Source organism: Populus nigra, chromosome 10 (assembly GCF_951802175.1).
Source record: "Populus nigra chromosome 10, ddPopNigr1.1, whole genome shotgun sequence".
NCBI classification, from domain to species: Eukaryota; Viridiplantae; Streptophyta; class Magnoliopsida; order Malpighiales; family Salicaceae; genus Populus; species Populus nigra.
Genome location: NC_084861.1, coordinates 13,648,918 through 13,671,761, shown reverse-complemented (window position 1 = coordinate 13,671,761; position 22,844 = coordinate 13,648,918). Strand labels below are relative to the sequence as shown.

Below are 22,844 nucleotides of genomic sequence, written 5' to 3'. Positions count from 1 at the left end.
AAATTGGGTTGATAAGGCTTTATTAACGAATTCACTGAAATATTTTTTACAAGAGAACCACAACCGTGGTGACAGTAAATAAATTTACCTATAAACGAAACGGTGTGTGGTTTTAACTGTGCACGATTTCCTGTTTATCTTCTTCTCATATTTTACAGTAGATTATAATAACGTAATTTTTGAAATTTCTGTCAAACATTCATTTAAGTCCCCTGTCTTTTTTAACTCTTAGGTGATTGATCCTTGAATTTTGAAAAATTTATTCAACCTGTAACGGCTAACGAAATAGCAGTATTCAAAGCTTCACACCTTGCTAATAAGAGAACCTCATTTTTCATATATAGGTCTAGAAACAGGTCGTTCGTTCACATAATGACCAGTCCAAGAATACAGCAGGCCGACTGGCTATATCATTACAAATCCTTCATTCTCAAACAGGGAATCCGGCAGTAAACTGCAGTACTAGAATTATCTATTGTCTCCCGTTTAAGCTCTTCAAAGTTTTCCAATTTGAAAAACATTTGTGCCAAACTGCTAATGGGAAATACTAATTTGCTAAACATCTTGCATACAACTCTGTCAGCAATTACTTTCTCCATTAGGCTTAGCTTGCATGGATACATGCACGGTGGATCATGTTGGAAGATGAATCAAAATACAGACCAAAGCATGGCAATAAAGAGATCATATTCACCTACAACCATTTATGACTACGAGTGCGACCGTGCATGCTCAGGTTTGTGGGTGTATTCATAGTCAAGATGAACAAAGGCACGCTCAATCTCTGGCAGTAGCTCGAGCTTCTCTTGCAAAGATTCCCCAATGTCGTGAGCCTCCTGCAAGGGCATGCTCGAAGGCAGGACAATGTCAACCTCGACAAAATAGTGAGACCCAAAGGTGTAAGCCCTAACTGTATCAATGTGTCTAATGGCCTTGTGATGGTTCCAGCAAAGGTATGTTAGTTTTTGTAGATAATCTGGTGTAGCTGATTTTCCAACAAGAGAATTCACATTCTCCAACACGGTCATTGACCATGTGCGAATGGTGTACAAGGCCAGCTGCACCAATATCAAACACATTTTTTTAGCACGTGCAGATGCAGTAAGTAAAAGCAGAGGTTTTCATTAAGCTTATTTGATTCCCTAAAACAAGGCTACCAAATGAAAGATTCAAATCTGCATCTATGAGCTCTAAATCTCGATGTGGTCAATTTCACCTTATGGAGAAGCATAATCATTCTGCGTGCCCTATTGCTTTAATATAAACAGAAGAGAGCAGGATAGTTGCACTCATCTATAATGTTGTCCTCATTTGTAACAGTTGAGCATCTCAAGAGTCCAACAGATAGCTATATGTAAGTGATAGATTCAGATACGTTTGCCAAAGAAATCAAGACTCAGTTTGCAATGCAAGCACCAGAAAGACTGTAGATGGATTTAACCATTCTAGATAGCTACTATGTATACTACTAGTGCTGAATTCAAATAGAATAGAGCTACCCTGATGCCAAAGAAGAGCAGAGAAAAGTATGAACAGGCAGGGGAGGGAGGGAGTGCAATCACTTACAACTATAGCACCAACAGGATCCATCCAGTCCTCCAAGTAATTAGCAAGAAGTGCCGCAACAAGGCCAATGGTATTTGTAATAACATCAAAAAAATGATCCTGGGCATAAGCTTTGACAATCTCATCAGTAAAGGAGCGACAATAAATCATCAGCACAAGTTTCACCAAGGTCACTGATAGCATAATGCCCACAATCCAGCGCTCTTGCTCCTTGGTCAGATCAAAGTCACTCTCCTGGAAGAGCATTACAAGAAATGTGAGATGTGGTCACACATCATCCTTACAAGTACACCTAGTAGTCCCTGCCGTCTCAAGAAATAATAAGGTCTTTGTTGATTGAAAACATTGAAAATTGTGAATTTCCAAAAATGAAATCCACTTACATCAGACAGCAATGCGCGCACTGATTCCAATATAATCTGCAATCCTAAAGTTGCCATGACAGAGGCAAAAACAAGAATCCCCTGCATATGATTCACAAGTTTGGGAAATCTATTATTTCATTAGACAGACTTCCATATTCATAAGCAGAAAAGAGAAATATGCCCACTGTTATTCAGGCATATAGCAATAATGAAACAGAAAAGGAAGAAAAGACTTAGCAATGAAACAGCATGAAGATCATGATGAAGTTTATTGCATTCGTACTGGAAAATTTGACCGGAAATTGAAAGCATAATTGATAGAGGACTGACCAAAGGCTGCATGCGTTTCTTTCCAATGGGATACTGATAAGGGTTTGGTGTTTGCATAGAGAATGCAGTAAACCATAGGATAAAGCCAGACAAAAGATCAAGAAGAGAGTCCAAAGTGGACGCAATGATGGCTAATGAACCACTTTTGATGGATGCATAAGCCTTGGCTACAAAAAGAACCATATTTGCAAAATTTGATATTCTAATTGCAAAGGTCTCACTTCTAGCCAAAATTTCCTTCTCTTCCTGCAACAACAGCAACGGCAAAAATTTCAGCTTAAACCATCAGTCATGCACTGATACAAAGGGAATGAAGCCACACAAACCTTTGACATTCCAGGAATAAATCCACGCTCTGCCAAAGCATCCATTTCATTAAAGCCCTCGAGCATTTCCATCTGCTGCTGATAGTACTCAGCTATGTCATCTTCAGGACCTAAAGCCATCAAGCAAAATGGTCGGGACATGACTCATATTCCATTATCCATAGCAATAATTTTTCCTTACATTAAAGGTACTAACATTAGCTGCAAAGAGACGACTATTCAAGCCTAGTCATGAAAGGAAGGGCTTTGCCAAAACTTTTGAATCATAGACTCTAGCTCATGACGTTATCAAAACTAACCTGCGACTAAAACCCCTGCCAATAAATCATGATTAGTTCTTCATTAATTCAATCCACCATATCTAATCATTTTTTTAATCAATTATAGTGTTAAGCATCCTATAAATGGAAAAGGAATATCGTCATATGCACGTATAAAAAATAAAAAAAACACATACCAAGCAGCCCCAATTCGTTTTTTTATCTTTTCAAACTCCGATTATACACGCACACACACTACAAAGGATGGGAGATAAACATGTAAGCTAAAGATTTGGCAATATCAAATCTAACTCACCTACATTAGTGCTTAGAGACTTTAAGTTGTTGTCATATTTTCCCATTAAAACCTCATGCTTAATTAAACACTTTAAGTCACCTATATAAAATCCTACCAGTCAAACACCAACCCATCGGATTTGTCTTTCATACCAACCTCTGCTGTAATTTACACAGCTGGAGCCAAACACTCACGGTACCATCTTAACAGCCCAGAAACGTTCAAAAAAGGATCAAACACATTTTTTTGTGACCCGAGAAAAAAACCCAGATACGCCAAACTTGAAAAAAATCAGTACTTTGACACCAAACAAGGAAAAAACAAAAAGAAAATCTGACCGAATATTGCCATTTAAGACCAGAAAAGAAAAACATTTTCAACGAGATTAAGCAAAACAAGCATGACAGTTTATTGTTACTTTAATAACACTAATTACTACATAAAAAATAAGTTTTTTTAAAAAAAATACCTAAAACTCCATAACAATCATGAATTCCGCGAGGAGGCTTTTTCTCTTTGCGTTCGGGTGATAACTGATACCCGTCGAAGTTTAACTGCCACGACCCGTCACCTTTGTTGTTTGGAGACAGCAGTGAAAGCTCCTCCTCGTTCTCGTTGTTCACCGGTTCCACCATTTTTGGGTTGATTTTCTGGTGAAGGTGATTTGTAGCCTGGGTGGTGTCTGTGTGCTCTTTACAAGTGGGTTGTATTTAGATGGTATTGGATATGTTACCCGTGCTTCTCCCTTTATATAGAAAAAAGTGATAGATTTGAAAGAAAAAAAAAGGAGTTTTAGGTTTAAAAAAAAAAGTTTGAAGTTATTGATTTAAGGGATGATTTAAATAATTTAAAAATACAAAAATTAATAAATTGAATAAAAATAACAATATAAAAATAACTACGCATGAATCTATTCAAATTATTAAACAATTCAATACTATTTTAAATAAAGAAAAAATACAATTAATTAGTATAAAAGTCATGTTAATACTTTACTAGGATGAAAGATTTGCGGTTACTCTAACTATTTGTATTATCAATATGGATATATGGACATCAATGATCTTACTAGTATTTTTTAAAATAGTCGAGTTATGTTGTCTAGATTAGGTAATGCTTCGATTTAGGTACAAATAACACATTACAACCAACATCAATATAAGTTATGCTTTGCACGCTATAATTCATCAAAATAAAAATGATGATAGCGACTGGTTAAGTCGTAATAGAGCTTATATATCACTGCGAGATGTACAGAAAAATGAGATATTTACTTAAATGCATCTCGTGATTACATGTGACGAGTATTTGATTTGATACAGGTATCACACGTCGGGTCACTACTCTGGATTATGGATTGCAATGAGTACCCGCGAGTCATATTTCTTGATATCATACCCTACTTATTATCCATCGGGTAAGAAATTTAGATATTCATAAAATAGCCATCAGATTTCGGGTATCAAGTGGATATCCATTATCTACTATTTTTTATTAATCAATAAAAATAAAAATGTTTAATGCATATATATTTGAAGTATGTATATTTATATTAAACGATATATACACGCGCGCGCGCGCGTATACACATATATTATGTGAATATTAAAGCATGTGTATATCATGTTGTATTAAAAAAATCGAAATATTCTACAATATATTTTTATAGTATAGATATTTATTTCAAGTTAAGTTTGGGTCAGATTTGACAGTTTTCATATCTTACCTGTTATCTATCATGTTAAAAAAATACACACTCATTTAGGTCCACGTCCATTGAGTGCAAATTAAATCATTATCCCCTACTTTAGATCCCGAGCAAGTTCCTCCACCTGAATACATGCAATACGAGCAACATGTCAAATAGATTCAAAATACTGTAAGTAATTTAATTTCTTTATAACAAGTATAGGTTAAACGATGGGTTTTATGTGTTCATCTTTTAACTTGACATCAATGTTTTATTAATATTATATTGGCTTCAGGCCAGAGGAGTGTCGAGAGGCCATATTCATGCTTTGTAATATTGATGAGGTAAATAAAAGTCACACTTGTATATCTTAATGGTTCAATGTTTGCCACACTGAACTTAAAACCTTTGAAAATAGGTTAACTCTTGATGATATCTCGACAGAAAACGAGGTCGCTCGGGCAAGTGCAATAACTAAATCTAGCTGTTACATTGTTGAGTTAGACTCGTCTAATAGACGACATAGATATAGATAGATGTGCAAGTCATGTTTATATATCATGGGATTCCCATTACTTGAATGTTGTGTTATTTAAACATTTGAGATTTATTTTGCATGTATATATGTTTTTTTTATTTGCATTAATGGGTCTACTCGTGATTATAAAATGCGATAATTTATTGAGTTTGATTATTGCAATATTTTGCAGTTTTTTTAAGTGAGACAAAATCTTAGATATAGTTTCTATATAGAGAAAAACCTGTCCAAATTTTGTTAAGATTATGAAATTTTCAACTCCATAAAAATAATCAATTGAATTAAATATCAGATTAACAAAGTAAATAATAAATCCATAAAATATATATTTTTGTTATATTTAGATGGGGCAATAGTCTCACTACGAATCATCTAGCTCAACTAATTAGCTTGTTGATTCAATTGTATAAACTGGTCCACCAATCCATATAAAAACTATGATTTTATAAACCTTTTCTTTTAAGTATATTTGGCGAGTCAAGATGTACATCTTTATCTAACCTACATGTTAAAAAACAGACTGTAATTAATATCTTAAGATTTTACTATTCACACAATAACTTACCTCTGTATTTACGTGTCATTTGGTTGGCTGGTTTAACTGACTATTATGAAACAGTTGACTGGATAGCCATGGAATTTAATTGATGTTACGTTTATGAATCGAGACAACAAAAAATATGTTATTTTACCAATAATTTATAACCGCAGTATTTAAACAGACATTGTATTTATAAACCGTAACATTAATTAAATTTTGTTGTTTTGAACCTCAACATAAAAAAAAGGAGCTATTTTATCCACACAAAAAATGCTCTTATATTAATTCATTATTTTTTTTTTATGATAATTGAACATTTTATTCAAAGTATTATATCCTCTAGAAAAATTATGTTGTTTACGTAGGGGTCCATTAATGGTCTTGTAGGTAAGACACGTGCTAGGTGGTGTGAAGGAGTAGGATGTCGTGTAGAGGTAAGTTACACATGCAGGGCTCTGAATGAGTCAGAATGAATCAAGAGTGGGTCCTTGACCAATGATAATTTCCTCCCGGAAGCTTATTGTGTTGCTGGGTCCGAGTTTGATATTTTGGATCGGGTGTTGGATTTTTGACTCTGGCCCTTTTGAATTCCAGGGTCGTCCAAGGAGCACGTGGGTGTGATTGTTTAAGAGGTGCTTGATATTATTATTGTTTCTGTTTATATATATATATATATATATATATATATATAATATTATTTATTTTAAAAAATATTAAATATTTTTTTTTAGTTTTTTTTAATGATTTTGATATTCTTATACTAAAACAATTGATATATTTTTTAATTAATATATTTTATAGTATAAAAAAATTGATATATTTTATAGTATTTTTAATGATTTTGATATTCTTACGCTAAAACCAAAAAATATATATCTTAATATATTTTATAATTAAAAACTATTTTAAAAATTAACTTACATTGCATTACAATCTCAAATACCTCCTTGTAACATCACCCTTGTCTCTGCCATTATGACTTGAAAATGAAAACTTTGATTTTGATTGCAAAATATCAAGAAGCATGATATGATGATGAAAATAAAAAAGACAAGGCAATCTTTGCTGTAGCAAGTTGCAATTCTTGTGGCAATTTGAAATAGAAGGATTCCTTTCCTTTTTTTCAAAAAGCAACGTGTGCTGGTTCAAGAGTTTAATTTTAATAAAATATTAAATTTAAACATTTTAAAAAAATGAACAATATTGAATGAAATAATCAAACTTTTAAAATTAAATAAATTCAATTTAATCCATGAACTTTTTAATAAACTATTTTTATAGACCTTGATTCAATGAGTATTTAGTTTATAGTTAATTTTAAGCTTGCAATGAGTATTTTCATATTAATTTAATTCAGTTTTTTTTTTAATTTCTAAAACTTAAAACCAAATCGGATTTTAAAAAAAATCCAAATCAAAATCATTTAAAAAATTCAAAAAATTATTCAAGTTAGTTTATTTTATATTGATTTTTTTACTTATTTTCACACCGTTTCTAATACACTCGTGATCTAATATTGATTGGTTCTAGAATATCAGCAAAGTGACTAACATTGTCGTGAGATATTTTCATTTCCATTTCAATTCTAAAAGACTACATATTAATTCTCTTGACTTTCCAGTTTTCCAGGGATTGGCATGCTGTCTTGTCTTGCTTTCGGATTTCCAAGATTGGATTCATGAAAGGGAGGGAGAGAGAGTTGATGCAATATTCTATTCCGATCAGAGAAAAAAATAAAAAGAAGCCACGTGGAGAGACAAGGAAATCACAACTCACCCTCTTTTCGAGACACTCAAGAAATCGAGGGGGGTCCACACCACGAGAGATGGGGGGGTCCGGTATTTTTTTTTCATTTGAAATTATATTTCGATGGGTTTTAAAAAAATATTTAATTAATATTACTTTACTGTTCTTTTATAGTTTTGGTTTGTCCATGTCAGAAAAAAATTTAATTTCTTTTAATATATTTTAAAATATTTTTTTTTAAAAAAAACACACTCCCAACACAATATTATGTGTTTGATAGTCCTTTTTTCCCTCTCTTGATACACGTTTGTGTCTTCACAGCTCAAACACTTGAAAAAAAACACTTAAAATATAATATCATTTAAATTCATCCTGGCACGTATGTTTAATATTAAATAGATAGTGTTTGTAAGTGTGATAGTAGTTATTTTTTAAAATATTTATTTAAAAAAATATATTAAGATAATGTTTTTTTAAATTTATTTATAATATCAATATATTAAAATAATAAAAAACATAAAAAATTAATTTTAAATTTTAATTAATATTACTTTACTGTTTTTTTGTAGTTTTGGTTTGTCAATATCAAAAAAAAAATTTGATTTTTTTAATATATTTTAATTTTTGTTTTAAAAAAACACACTACCAACACAATATTTGGTAATCTTTTTTCCTTCTCTTGATACAAGTTTGTGTCTTTGTAGCTCAAACACTAAAAAAAAACACTTAAAATATAATATCATTTAAATTCATCTTGGCACGTATGTTTAATATTAAATAGATAGTGTTTGTAAGTGTGATAGTAGTTATTTTTTAAAATATTTATTTTAAAAAATATATTAAGATAATGTTTTTTTTTAAATTTATTTATAATATCAAAATATTAAAATAATAAAAAATTAATTTTAACCACTCACACTTTCAAACATAGTCGTAATAATACTCGGTTCATACTCTGCACCAAAATTTATGAGATAGACCGAGAAAACTAAATACTGGAGACTTCGGAAATAAATTGAAAATACTAGCCATTTCATTATTAACATTAGAAACATCACATGAACAGTGAGAGTTGTTTGAAAATGTGATTTTTTTATCTTTTAAAAATTATTTTTGATATTGAGATTTTAAAATAATTTTAAAATACTAAAAAAAATATTAATTTAAAAAAATAAAAAAATTATTTTTTTTAAAAATATTTTTAAAACATAAAAATAATATAATCTGAATCATCAACCACAATACCTGAATTTCAAATTATAGCAATCAGTGACGTGAAATGATTGCTGGACATGCGTGTCTTGGGCTGGTACTTGTTAGCATCGAGGACCTGGTTATATAATTCTTCGACTGCGACCCAAACCTGGGAGGCCTGGTTCGTCGCGAAGAGAATTATGCGGCATTGAAGGCCGAAGCCCATCCCACGATTCAAGTTGATCCAACGAGATCACCGGGTTAGAATGGTTTTTTCATGCGGTAATAATTATTTTTTAAAGTAGTTTTTTATTTAAAATTATATTAAAATAGTATTTTTTAAAAATCATTTTTAATATTATTAAATTAAAATAATTAAAATTTTTTAAAAACACTATTTAGAATGTAATTCAGACTTCTTCTAAATTCTATGCGTGTGAGTGTGTGTGTGTAAGAAATTTTGAGGAGTTAATTGTGAGCAGAAACAGATTTGGTTGGTTGATTTCTAGTTTTAATAAAATAACTTATAGGTTATTGTAATTTTGTAGTGTTCTGGATTGTTTTTCCTGTTTGTTGGCCACGATTAAACCAGAAAGTTAATTTCATTCGAAATCATGTCATGATTGCACCCCTGCTCCTACTCCTACTGGAAATCAATTTTTTTCCCCTAGTTAAAACACTCGTTCTTCGCAACCATCCAAGGCAAAATAAGGGACATGGCTCTTGCAATTATAAAAATGAAATCTTGACCCCTTTTATTTTTTTGTGAAAATCTCTGCGCTTTTTTTATAATAAAAATCCCAACACTCTAAATCATCCTGTATATCATTTTTAGTGTGTTACTAGTTTACTAGGTTGTGCTGTGCTATGTCTTGAATAATCGGAATTTATGGAATATAAATAAATATATTTAATTTATATGAAATTATATGATATTATTATTAAACGCAACTCAGCAAATTAACATAATGTTTTTTTAATTTTTTTATTTGAAAACATATTAAAATAATATATATATTATTAAAGTTATTTTTTTGAAAATAAAAAATATATATTTTTAAATTTCTTCGAAAATACTTTAAAACAAAAACACAAACACAGTAAAACGAATTCCTAATACCACACTATCGCAAGAGTTTTGTGTTTTGATACCACTCTCTCTCTTACACCAAATTAATTCTTGTCTTCTCTGCCCTCTCCTCTCCTCTCCTCTCCTCTTCCTTCTTCTGATTGGATCTATCTAGGGTTCCTTTTCACAATCTCTCAATCAAATCGATCTCTATTTCTCCTTCACCTTCTCTACCTGTCTCTCTCTTTAGCATCGCGGATTTGGTGTTTGAATCTTGCTCGATTGCGAGTACGGTCCCCCGCGCAATTCGAGAGCTTGAACTTTTCGGTAAGGATCTTTATTGCTGTATCTCAATTTTGATGAATTTTATAGAGGATTTGGGAAGGAATTGTATCTGCCATTGGATCTTTTGAAAGATGTGAAATAATTGACCGTTAATAGCAATTTATCAATTTGTTTTGTTGTTGCAAGTGTGTGTTATTGTGATATTGAATTGAATTACAAAGAAAAAACTCGCGATTCTTGCCCTGATTTGTCAACTGTGCTGTTGTTTTAATTGAGAAAAGATAGGCAGTTCTTGCTGAGTTTTCAATTGCATGTGCTTTATCGATGTCTTAATGTAGCCGGGCTCAATAGATTTTCTTTTGTTATTATGTATTTGAAGTCCGAATTGCGAAGCTTGAGCGAATATCAGGGTTTTAATCTTTAAGAATTTATCTTAATTATTAATTAAGTGGGCGATGGGAGTGTTGCCTTTGAAATAGTATTTATTGTTTGATGTCTTTTCTAATATTTCATGAGGTACAAGATTATTTATGACTTACATTGCAAGAGTCTGGCCCAACTCGAAGATGTAGCTAATACTCTAATAGGCTGTCTAATGGAAAGGTGATCCTTGTTGGAAATAGATTTTTCATCTTGAGATATCTTGATCTTATTAGTTACTATGAGTAACTTATCACGTGATTTATGTTTGCTCAGAGTTTCCATTTATTCAACAAAAAAAGAATAAAGAGGAGAAACAATTGTGGTAAAGAGATGAAAGCAACGAGAATAAATGATTATTATGTTTAATACAAACTAGGTCGGTGGAATACTCGTGAAACAAAGAGATTGTACTGTAAAATCTATTTAAATCTACCACAGTCATGTGCATGTTGTTTGATGGTTGGGACATTTGGATAGGGGTTTTTGTCTTTGACAATTTCCAGAGAGTCTTTTTATCCCTCATCATGGAGGAGGATTTATTGATGATGCATTTAGTGAGTTTGGGATGGGACAAGACCGTGATATCTTATGTAGAAGTGGCACTGGAGCATTTGGGTGGAGTGGAATTTGACAGTAAGTTAATAGTAAAAACTTACTGCTTGTCGAAGTAGTTGCATGTAATAGGGTAATTTTTTGGTTTCTTTATCATGCTTCAGTTTGGTTGTGTTAATAGGAGCATTTTTAGTTCATATTATGCAGGATTGCTGTGCTCTTTTTGATGCAGGGATGTGTCAGGTTTAGGGCTGTAGGATTCAAGGGGTTTGGGGATTCATGAATTGAAATGCAGATATAAACTTGTAAAATATGAATCGACAATCATTAAGCTCTTCTAGCTTCGCACCAATAAAGTTAATGAAATGCTAGTTGGAGAAAGCACTATACTTTCAATGGTCTGAATTGCTGAAACGCAAAGAAGGAAGTCCTATTCATTCTCTTTAGTCTACAAAATAAAACACAGCTCACATCCATGTCAATAAAATTTAAAAATTGGACCCATCAATTCCTTGCAAAATTATTTGTCTAAAAGTTGTCATTTGCAGTCGTTATCTTTTCTTCTCTTCTGCAGTGGTTACAGTATTTCAAATAACTCTTTACGTGCCCCCCTGTGCTGCTCAACATAAATGTTATGTCTTCTGGTTTTGTTTGACTTTGATTGATGCATCCTGAGTTCATCAACTGAATTGCTTGTACTTCAACATTTCTAAAGTGCTATGTATTTCTAGTTTAGCTGTACTGCTTTTTGTGATTATGTCTAAGAGTATCACAACTTTTCTATTGCTTGTTCTGGCAGGTTTAGCTATGGAAGCGTAATCATCCTGAGCAGATAAAATTGTTTTGTTGAAAACCATGGGGACTGAAAATCCTGGTCGTCCAAATTTCCCTTTGACCGGTTCACCTTTTGCTGCTGCTCCTCCTACAACAACACCATTTTCAGCATCTGGCCCAGTGGTGGGATCAGAGGCCTCAGGCTTTAGACCCCCAGCTCAACCTCCCCAAAACGCCATGCCTTCTGTGTCATCTGGACCTGTAGTTGGACCACAGGCCTCTGGGTACAGGCCTAACAATCTCCCTGCTAGGTTTAATGATCCTCCTGTGATTTCTCCACCAACAGCATATGTCCCACCCATCGGTGGACCCCCCTTCCAGCGTTATCCAACACCACAATTTCCCTCTGCTCATCAAGCTCCACCTCCCCGAGCTCCACCCATTGGCCAACCATCATTTCAACCTCCTGCAGGTCAAGTGCCATCTCCGGCTTCCTTTCATCCTCAGCCACAAGTACATGCAGTGCCAATGGGATCTCCGCCATCAAGAGCAAATAATCCTCAATTGCCCTCAGATTCATCATCTTTTGGCTCCAGGGCAAATTTTCAGCCACCTTTCTCCTCTATGGATTCATCTTATTCTGCTTCCAGGGCCAATTTGCAGCCACCCTTGCCAGGATATGTAAAGCAGGCAAATGCAGTTTCACAAGCTCCTCCAATGGCCCCCTTTCAAGCTCAACAAGGAAGTTATGCAGCACCCACACCAACACCACCTCCCACTTTTCATCCCCAGCAAGGAGGTTTTGCTCAACCTCCACCAATAGCCGCCCCTTTTGGATTGCATTCCAGGGATCAAATCCAACATCCAGGCTCTGCACCTCCTATAGGTGGCATCCAAGGGTTGGCTGAAGATTTCGGATCGCTTTCTATCGGATCTGTTCCTGGCACAATAGATTCAGGGCTTGATCCAAAAGCATTGCCGAGGCCATTGGATGGTGATGTGGAGCCAAATTCGCTGGGAGAAGCATACTCCATGAATTGCAATCCTAGATATCTTCGGCTTACCACTTCTGCTATTCCAAGTTCTCAATCTTTGCTCTCGAGGTGGCATTGTCCTCTTGGAGCAGTTGTTTGCCCTCTTGCAGAAGCACCAGATGGGGTTAGTGTCTGTGAAATTGAAGTCAAATGGCAATCTGGATATGCTTTGTTTACTGCTTGTTTGATAATTCCTCTAATCTGTCTTGGCCATTGTTTTTCCTTTATACAGGAGGAGGTACCAGTAATTAATTTTGTCTCAACTGGCATTATTCGTTGTAGAAGATGTCGCACGTATGTAAATCCCTATGTGACATTTACAGATTCTGGAAGAAAGTGGCGATGCAACATCTGTGCTCTGCTTAATGACGGTAAATCTGAAGTACCTTCTAAAGGACGCTGATATGATATACTATTTGGTGATGTTAGGGAACCTACAAAGGGAACATGTTTGCAATCCGTGTCCTTGAGTATTCTGTTGGATCTTGCCTATTGCTAAAAGTTGATGCTAAATATATGCTTTAAGATTTTAGTCTTCTTTTTGCAAGTAGTATGAAAACAAATTATGGGCAATGAATTCTACATTCAAACTTTGGACAACTTGTTGCTGATTTGTAATGTAAAAGGAAAACTACTTTTTTTGGTTCAATTGGCATAATAATTGCTGATTGTTTTAGCTTTCCCAGCTTATTGTTGGGTTCACCTCACCCAACTGCTTGCTGTTGAATGGTGTTTAGGTGCTCCTTTGCTGGGAGTATTCTTCTATAAGTACATGTAAAATGCCATGAATTCCAAGACTGGGAATTGAAAAGCTGCACTAGCTACGTGCATTAATATTTCTGTATATGGAACTCTTTACTGTGGCTTTTGCACTCTCTCCTCAACGTTTTTTTTCTTTGCCTTTGAAGACTGGCTGTAATTGCAGAAAATGAAAAAAAAATGCACGTGTTTAATTGGTTTTTTTCTTCTTTTTTTGTGGATTTCTTTTTTATTTATTCCCCCCTTTCTCTGGGCATGAGACTGTTTCCTTTCAATTCTGATAAATAGGTGCACATGTTTTCTTTCTAGATTCTCCATTCATTGTTTTTGCTAATGTATTTGCTGACATGGTTTAACACTCATATTCAGTTCCTGGAGACTATTTTGCTCAGCTAGATGCCACTGGCAGGAGAATTGATTTGAACCAGAGACCTGAGCTTATAAAGGGTAGTGTGGATTTTGTTGCGCCAACTGAATATATGGTGCGGCCTCCAATGCCACCACTATATTTCTTTCTCATTGATGTTTCAGTATCTGCTGTTAGAAGTGGTATGATTGAGGTAAGTTCTTCCAGCTAATGCTCTAATACATCTTTATTTCTTTCTGATTGATGTCTCCACGCTTGGAGATAGAAGTGGTATTGTTGAAGCCAATTCTTCCAGATTTTGCCCCATGGCTTCTTGTTTCAGAGCACTTGTCTGTACCAGCTGATTCTTAAATTTGAACAGTAAATGTGGAGGCTGTTCTGTCCAATACATGATATACAACATATGAGGATTATTATTTGAGTGGTATGCAGTCCATTTATTGGTCAGCTACCAGATCACTGCCAACACCCTCTTTGCAGATTCTAGAATTTGTGTGGTGGGACCATACACTTATTGCAAGTGGTTTGACGCGTGCTCTCCTAAATATGGTTGAGAAAAGGGAACGATCCAAAAACTGGGTCAGTAGGTGGCACTATATAAAAGAGAATGATTTGCATATGGTTACTGTCAGTGAAATGAACAGCGGAGAAAAAAAGTAAAAGTAAGGCTTGCAAGATTCCTATTAAAAATGGTGATTTCAAAGGATGATTGATTGAAAAGTCTTGGCCATTTTGTATTTATTCTTCTAATTGATATATTCAAAAGTTCTTTAGGTCTATTCACCTTTACTCTTTGGGGTAATTTTGAGGAAGGCATCTGACCTGAGAACTAGGGCCACCATTGTGCAGTGTTTGTGCCCATGTGTATTCTTGCATTCTTAATTAAAACTTACATTTGAGTTCCCTATGCAGGTTGTGGCCCAAACTATCAAGTCCTGTTTGGATGAGTTACCAGGCTTCCCCAGAACACAGGTTGGGTTTATCACCTTTGACAGTACGATACATTTTTACAACATGAAGGTCAGTCTGTATAATCTGATGGAAGCTTATGCTATTGAGGTTTTCTTTTCTTTCCACTAACAATTAGCTGAATGTATTGTGGGATTTTTGGGTGCAGTCATCATTGACACAGCCTCAAATGATGGTGGTCTCAGATCTGGATGACATATTTGTTCCCTTGCCTGATGATCTCCTCGTTAACTTGTCCGAGTCAAAGCCTGTGGTGGAAGCTTTTCTCGATAGCTTACCCTCCATGTTTCAGGACAATATGAATATGGAGTCTGCTCTTGGCCCTGCTGTAAAAGCAGCTTTCATGGTTATGGTGTGTTATTCTGTTTCACTGCTCCTAACTTTATACATTTATTGGTTTGATTAAATATTCCTACATGCTGCTCAAATATAATTTCCTATTGGGTAAGAAATTGCTTGAAAAAGGGGTTGGAAACGAGTTGATGATGAGGGTAATGAGGTTCACCAATGATTCGCGATGACAGAACCTGACACCGGTTATAATTTTTTGGCCTTTTGATATCATTTGTTCCTCTCCCTTTTTTTTTCTCATTTGGTCAATTAATGCAGGCATAATGTAGTGTTTTTTTGCAGGAATGAATTTGTTTTCATTCTAGAAACGATTTTGATTAAATCTCAAATAGGTGCCAGTCTTAATTTTTAAAATAGAATTTGACTGGACATTCATGCTCATCCCTCCTTTTGGTTACCTTTGCTAGATATTTATCAGGATTCTGTGTAGTTTGCTGCTGCTGGGAATGTAACTGTTGATTGCTTTTCCTTTCTCAAGTATTTTGGCCATCCATTTAATTCTTCATCAACACCTCCCTCTCTCTGCAGAGCCAGCTTGGTGGGAAACTGCTTATTTTTCAGAATACAATGCCATCTCTTGGTGTAGGCCGTTTAAAGTTGCGCGGAGATGATCTTCGTGTTTATGGAACTGATAAAGAGCATGCTTTAAGAACTCCAGAAGATCCATTCTATAAAAACATGGCTGCTGAATGTACCAAGTACCAGATAGGAGTTAATGTGTATGCCTTCAGTGATAAATATATCGACATAGCCTCCTTAGGTACGATATTTATCTCAGCTTGCTTGTTATCAGCCAAAGAAATAATGAAATGAAAAGAAAATTGATCTTGCTTGTTTCTATGATTTACTTTAACAGGCCAACAGAAAATTAATCTCTTAGAAAATTAATCTTTTCAAAGTGTTTTTTGTATGAAAAAACACAAAATTGATTCCTTTTAAGGTGCTTTTCAGTGGTTTTGATACAAGGATGTCAAAATTATCAAAAAGCATCAATTTGATGCTTTTTCGGACAAAAGGCACTTTACAAATGCACTTTCAACTGCATTACCAAACACACACTTAGAGCAGTGCATATATGGGTTGTTTAGTTAGTGTTGATTCTTGCTATACCGAGGGTCTCAATTTTTCTTTTATTTGATAGGCCTTGCACGTGTGCTTAGCTATGTTGTGAGTGTCTTGGGCTTATGTAAGGAAACATTTATTAATTGATTTAAAAGTAGATCTTCACATTTGCAATTCTGACTGTTTTGCTGATTGTTTCTTGCTATATAACATTATAACTGTCTCATTCATTTGGTCATTTGTTCTTAAATGATGCTTTTAACAGTTTTATCAATGTCAGTTAAATATCGACAATTTTTATAAATTATTTTCATCTCCCTTTACAGGAGCTCTAGCAAAATATTCTGGAGGGCAGGTATATTACTATCCAAGTTTCCAGTCAGCCTCTCATGGAGAGAAGTTGAGACACGAGTTGGCTAGAGATCTTACAAGAGAAACTGCTTGGGAAGCTGTCATGCGCATAAGATGTGGAAAAGGTTTGTCCTTGACATTTCTTCCAAAACCTTCTATATTTTAGAGCACACATACTAGTGTATGAATACATCTTTGGTTTGTTGTATGGTCTTGTTGATGGATGGAAAGTTGATTCCACACCCTTCTTCTATTGCTATGTGCTTCCAGGTATTCGGTTTACATCTTACCATGGGAACTTCATGCTAAGGTCCACTGATTTGTTAGCGCTTCCAGCTGTTGATTGTGACAAAGCATATGGGGCGCAGTTGTCACTTGAAGAGACGTTACTTACAAGTCAGACGGTATATTTCCAAGTTGCTTTGCTGTATCCTTTTAAGCAGAATTATGTGAAGCTAATTTTGCATCAGAGTTCCATACATCTGCACATGTTTACTATGAACTCCCATAAGAAATCGAGTCATCATGCATAGATTGTTTCCTATATCACCCGAAAGTCAATTCTTTCTGAGCTGTTTGCTGATTCATCCAAGTTGGTCATAATTAAAATTATGAGAAAAAGAGATTTCTATACAAGTATCATAACCATCTACTGTTAATGGGATTACATTTATCTTTGCAATAGTTTTTGACATTGAAACTATGGGGCTCATTTTTTAAAGGTATATGTAGTATTAATCTCATTATTTCTCAGTGAGATTAAGTTTCCTCGTCATTGTGAGACAATTTATTGAAATTTTTCAGTTTTAGCTGTAGGATCCTATGCTGAACTCATGGTATGCTCAATCCTTCTTTTCACTTTAGCATTTTGCAAGGATTAGCCATCTCTATTCACGTTGGGTTATATTAGTCTTCTAAGTCAAATATGGTACAGTAGAATTATTGAGTATGAAAGAACAGGTTTACAGAAGTTCTCTTAACTGTCAAAAGATACACTGCTTCATGTGGAGAGAGGCGTATCAGAGTACACACAGCAGCAGTGCCTGTGGTTACAGATTTGGGGGAGATGTACCGCCAGGCTGATACAGGTGCTATTGTGTCTTTGTTTGCCAGGCTAGGTGGGTTTGATCTGGACATATTTCATTGATGACTCTGATTTTAGAAATTGGGATAAGGTGACCATTATGATTCTTCTAACGAAGCTAATTAATTTGCAGCAATCGAGAAATCATTGTCCCACAAGCTGGAAGATGCACGAAGCTCTGTACAGTTGAGGATTGTGAAAGCTCTTAGAGAATTTCGAAATCTATATGCTGTTCAACATCGCTTGGGAGGCAGAATGATATATCCAGAATCTATGAAGTTATTGCCTTTGTATGGATTAGCACTTAGTAAATCAGCAGCTCTCCGGGGAGGTTACACTGATGTTCAACTTGATGATCGCTGTGCAGCAGGATTCACTATGATGGCATTACCTGTAAAAAAATTGTTGAAGCTTTTATACCCTAGCTTGATACGAGTAGATGAATATCTTTTGAAGGTAAAAGTATTTCCTGTATCCTGCAGTACTGTTGATATTTTTGCATAACACTAATGGTGGATCTCCCATGGCATTAATGCAGCCATCTGCACAAACTGACGAATTCAAAAACATCATGAAAAGGTTACCATTGACAGCCTCGAGCTTAGACTCCAGAGGCCTTTATGTCTATGATGATGGTCTTCGCTTTGTTGTATGGTTTGGTAGAATGCTTTCACCTGATTTAGCAGTGAATTTACTTGGGCAGGATGCTGCTGCTGAGTTCTCCAAGGTGTGCACTGTCTCTATCCTATTCTAGGTTACATCAAGGCCCTTTTCACAATCATTCTGAGCTTGCATCGTTTACCATTTTGTGTAAAACGGATGCTGTTGCTCTTCAACATTGGTTTGAGGGTCTAACATGACCTTGTTTTACTTGAGCTCCATTGAGTGTATGCATATCCAAAAAATGTCCATCAAAAGTCAAGAGTGGGCAATAAACTACCTAGTAGTTTGTAGATTAATTCATTTAATGTTCTTTAGTTAACCTTTCATTTGCTTAGCTGCTTCATCACGGGACTGTAACTAACCTCCTTTTATGCTGTGTGCTAATCAGGTTTCTTTCGGTAAGCATGATACTGAAATGTCAAGAAAGTTAATGGGGGTGCTTAGGAAATTAAGAGAGAGTGATCCTTCATATTATCAGCTTTGCAATCTTGTGAGACAAGGTGAACAGCCCAGAGAAGGTTTCTTTCTTCTCACAAATTTTGTGGAGGACCAGATTGGGGGTACCAGTGGTTATAGTGAGTGGATGGTGCAAATACATCGGCAGGTCCAACAAAATGCATAAATTGCAGCCAGTGGTGTTTTCTGTTTTCTGCTAATTTCATTGTAAGGTTACTTCTTTGAAATTATTTTGACATGATTTACCCACCAGTGCGCACACAACAGTTCTTATTTAGGACATGCATGAAAATAGTGGCTACATGTGTGCTTGTTCAATATGGCAAAAGATAAGGCGTAAATTATGCAGTTGTTTTGGTACGTAATGTCATCCACTTTCTACCAAGGGGAATTACTGCTTTACATTTTCCACTCTTCTTCTTTGCCGTCTTGGAATTCTTAGGTGCATGGTTTCTAAATTTGACGTTCATTCTTTCCTGCAAAAACTTGACAGCTTTCGTTATGCAGGGGTTTTATTGTTGGTTTGCCTGTGCCACACCTCTAGAGAAACGAAACCTTTTGTTCGAAAAGCATAATTAATCAGCACATTACCATGGCTTCCCGTCAGTATTGTGGATGGTTGAGTTGGACTGGTCGCCTGATAGACTTTAGAGCTACCATTTGTTTGGCCTTTCACAATATTCAATAATTAGAGGAGATTTACTATAGTGATTAGTTTGCAGCCCCAGTTTTCATGTTGAAAAGCAAAACAGTATCTTTTTTTTTTTTTGGTATTTGATGACGTAACTATCATCAGCAACTGTTATAGTTGTGTTATATCCCCAGTTTTTTCTGCACTCAAAGTTTTGAATGTCCATTAGGCATTTATTTATTCGGAGAGATGTTTTATGTTTGCTTAAAGAACTGTAATTCGTGCTTCAGAACAATTTTATTATTTTGTGTTTTAAAAGCAATGCTTGTTCCTATAGTTACTGTTTGTTTATGGATCGATCTATTTTAGAATTGCAAGATGATACCCCTCACCCCGGCCATATGTCCTCTTCGTGCAAGGAAACCAGAATGGATTCAGAGCTGTGATCAGATCCAAGTGAAGGTGTTGTCATAGAAATTTTACAATTCGTCCCAAGTGTAAATCAAGTGGACAGTTATGAAATTTGCTTCCAGCTTCAGAAGAGGCTGATGATCGTACTCAGAACAGGAGTTTCTTACTTCTGGAGAAGCTCAAGAAATTGTGAAGTTATGTGCTTCTGAAGATGTTTTCCAAAGGTAACGAGCAGAACCACACATGCTATCATTCAAACACCAGTGTTAGAAAAACCACCTTTATGAGAGATTAAACTAGAGTTAGAAAAGCAATTTGGTGAAAAAAAAAAAATCCTTTTATGGTATTTTTCCAGTTTATTTGATTATTTTTTCAAGGAATTTGAGGCTGTCATTTGTTTTTTTTGGTTGCTTCCCCCCCCCCCCCCTGCCTTTTCATGGTTGATTTATTTTAATGGCATTTGTCCAGTTTATTTGATTTTAAAAAAAAAAATAATTAAGGTTGTCATTTGATTTATTTTTTCCTATTGTTTTATCCTTTTCCTACCTTTTCATGGGTCTTTGCGATGCAATAAAAGTTTTACATCGATTGTTAATGAATCGATTTTTAGATATTTTATTTTAAAAAAATGAGTGTCAAGTAAAAGATTAAAATAGTAGAATTAATGGTGAATTGCCCAAAAATATTGTTTCTTTGCCAACCAAGTTCTAATTTAGATCTTAGATACTGAGAAAATCTTCTATATATGTTTTTAACAAAATTAATATATATAATAAAGAAATTGAAAAGATGTTAGAAAATTTAAGAAATAAATATATTTTCTAATTTTTATGAAGAAATGAGATAGACAAATTGAAGTTGGAAAATGAAAAATGTTTTTCGATAATGAATAAATCCTAACCATTTCTTAGCATGCACGCCGTAGTTTTTTTTCCTTTTTTTTTTGTATCAATTGATATTTTTTATTACCATTCAAGATTGGGAAAATATCAAATACATCCTCAAAATATTAGAGTGATGTTAATTTTGCATCTGAATTATTTTTTAATTAAATTTACTTTCAAACTATTTTAATTTCTTAATTATGACTTTCGTTAGAATTTCTTGATGAAAACAGTTAAATTATCTATAAAATGATATCTTTTTTACAAATAAAAGTATAATTTTGATGGAAATATGGATCTGATGTTTTAAATATGGATAAAAATCCTGGCCAAAGATAGGAATTCTTTTCCAACGGTGTCAGTTCTTCTGATGAATGAAAATTTTCAAAAACTCAGGAGTAAAATTAATATAAAAATTATTCGATGGGAAGACTGAGAGGTGTTCTTGAGATTTTTAGCCTGGCAAAGAAGAAAAAAAATAGTAGTGTGGCTGCTGGGATTCGAGCCCAGGTCTCCACGGCCACAACGTGGAATTCTTACCACTAAACTACAGCCACGGGATATAAGCCGGATATCAGAATTCTATATTAGTACTATTTATTAATTTAATTTCCTCCCTGAAGATCTGATAATCCTCAAAACTTTCAATTCTTTGATTTTGGATTTTTTTTCTATATAATTCATGGTTTGTAAATTGAAGATCTGATAATCCTCAAAACTTTCAATTCTTTGATTTTGGATTTTTTTTCTATATAATTCATGGTTTGTAAATTGAAGATTGAAATCGACGCAATTTTTCAGACCTTTTTCTAGTTTTTATTTTTATTTTTTTTAAGGAGCAGTCTTTGGCTTTTTATTTATGTATTTTATTCAATACATGTTTGATATGCGGCATTTATATTCATTATGTCCGGCAAATATTAAATGTACTAGATGAGATTGTCCTTCGAAAAGGCAAGAATGACAAGTCTTGTATACAACTCAACATATTGTTTTTGGTTATTATTTTCGGACAATATTAAAAATATTTAATTTCATATTTTTTAAGTTAAAAATATTTTAAAAAAACATCTAAAAAAACTCTATCAAACATATTCTAAATTCTCAATTTATTTATTGTCCCAATTACATTCTTAACATTTTAATCAATGATATATAACTCTCAAGTAGTTATATAACATGCAAGTAATTTTTTTTCACATAAAATTAAAAAATAATTTATGATTTCACTGTATCATTTGATGGACCCGAATCTATAAAAAAACACGAATCACTTATAATTATCCATAAGATTTATTTTGTTAAATGATGAAAAAAGTACTAGTAAATAATTTATATTTTTTCAATTAAAATACTTTAAAAATGCATAAAAAACAGAACTTACCCCACTTGCAATACTCACTTTTATAAAACTAGGTTGTGTTTATTTTTATAGTTTAATTGTGTTTTTTAAAAAAAAAATTGTGTTTTTTTATTATTTTAATATACTAATGTAAAAAATAAAAAATAAAAAATAAAAAATAATTAAAATATTTTTTACTGCAATTTTAAACACGATACTGATCCAGGTTCCTCCTGATTCTTTAGGTTGTTTTTAAGGTCTGTCATATCAATCCATCCTGCAATCATTACACTATGGCTAAAAGGTAATTATCTACAACAACAAGAAGTCACAATGAATTAATTACTTAATATTAAATAAAAAATATACTGAATTTAAAGGATAAACTGTTCAATTAGCACAAAAAAAAGACATTGAATTAGCATAAAAACAAAAAATTTAGACGAAATACTATGTTTTTTTGAATGTCATGTTATAGAACAATAATATTTTATTAATTTCATAATCTAAAACCATAATATTT

The 22,844-nt window shown here is 33.8% G+C and overlaps 2 protein-coding genes and 1 non-coding gene across 7 annotated transcripts; 1 reads left to right on the top strand and 2 right to left on the bottom strand.

Moving 5' to 3' along the window:
• Nucleotides 1–314: 314 nt before the first annotated feature.
• On the bottom strand, nucleotides 315–3,874 carry LOC133704794 (metal tolerance protein 11-like). The gene is made up of 6 exons (XM_062129788.1): nucleotides 3,615–3,874; nucleotides 2,588–2,697; nucleotides 2,262–2,507; nucleotides 1,950–2,030; nucleotides 1,567–1,800; nucleotides 315–1,058 (listed from the first exon to the last, which is right to left on the bottom strand). The coding sequence occupies exons 1-6, from the start codon at nucleotides 3,778–3,780 to the stop codon at nucleotides 711–713; spliced, it is 1,185 nt and encodes a 394-aa protein (XP_061985772.1). The 5' UTR covers nucleotides 3,781–3,874; the 3' UTR covers nucleotides 315–710.
• A 6,092-nt stretch (nucleotides 3,875–9,966) lies between these two features.
• LOC133704258 (protein transport protein SEC24 A-like) lies at nucleotides 9,967–20,475 on the top strand. Of its 5 annotated transcripts, none has more exons than XM_062129039.1 (14): nucleotides 9,967–10,250; nucleotides 11,983–13,115; nucleotides 13,224–13,362; nucleotides 14,120–14,310; nucleotides 15,030–15,137; nucleotides 15,235–15,438; nucleotides 15,966–16,197; nucleotides 16,826–16,975; nucleotides 17,121–17,277; nucleotides 17,841–17,968; nucleotides 18,068–18,390; nucleotides 18,473–18,661; nucleotides 18,986–19,260; nucleotides 20,112–20,475. In XM_062129039.1, the coding sequence occupies exons 2-13, from the start codon at nucleotides 12,039–12,041 to the stop codon at nucleotides 19,217–19,219; spliced, it is 3,132 nt and encodes a 1,043-aa protein (XP_061985023.1). In that variant the 5' UTR covers nucleotides 9,967–10,250; nucleotides 11,983–12,038; the 3' UTR covers nucleotides 19,220–19,260; nucleotides 20,112–20,475. The 5 variants fall into 5 exon arrangements, with proteins under 5 accessions (XP_061985023.1, XP_061985025.1, XP_061985024.1 ...); XM_062129041.1 differs by having other exon boundaries at nucleotides 20,104–20,475; XM_062129040.1 differs by having other exon boundaries at nucleotides 20,054–20,475.
• Nucleotides 20,476–21,464: 989 nt separating this feature from the next.
• Nucleotides 21,465–21,536, bottom strand: TRNAH-GUG (transfer RNA histidin (anticodon GUG)). Its single transcript has one exon. It is a non-coding gene; the product is annotated as a tRNA-His (tRNA).
• Nucleotides 21,537–22,844: the final 1,308 nt, after the last annotated feature.

Bases quoted from the DNA above. Each gene is read 5' to 3' on its own strand.
- LOC133704794 (XM_062129788.1), bottom strand. From the start codon at position 3,780: ATGGTGGAACCGGTGAACAACGAGAACGAGGAGGAGCTTTCACTGCTG. The intron at 2,698-3,614 runs GTATTTTTTTTA...TGATGGCTTTAG, and splicing joins TGATTGTTATGGAGTTTTAG to GTCCTGAAGATGACATAGCT. The intron at 1,059-1,566 runs GTAAGTGATTGC...ATATTGGTGCAG, and splicing joins ATCCTGTTGGTGCTATAGTT to CTGGCCTTGTACACCATTCG.
- LOC133704258 (XM_062129039.1), top strand. From the start codon at position 12,039: ATGGGGACTGAAAATCCTGGTCGTCCAAATTTCCCTTTGACCGGTTCA. The intron at 15,439-15,965 runs GTGTGTTATTCT...CTCTCTCTGCAG, and splicing joins AAGCAGCTTTCATGGTTATG to AGCCAGCTTGGTGGGAAACT. The intron at 18,662-18,985 runs GTGTGCACTGTC...TGTGCTAATCAG, and splicing joins CTGCTGCTGAGTTCTCCAAG to GTTTCTTTCGGTAAGCATGA.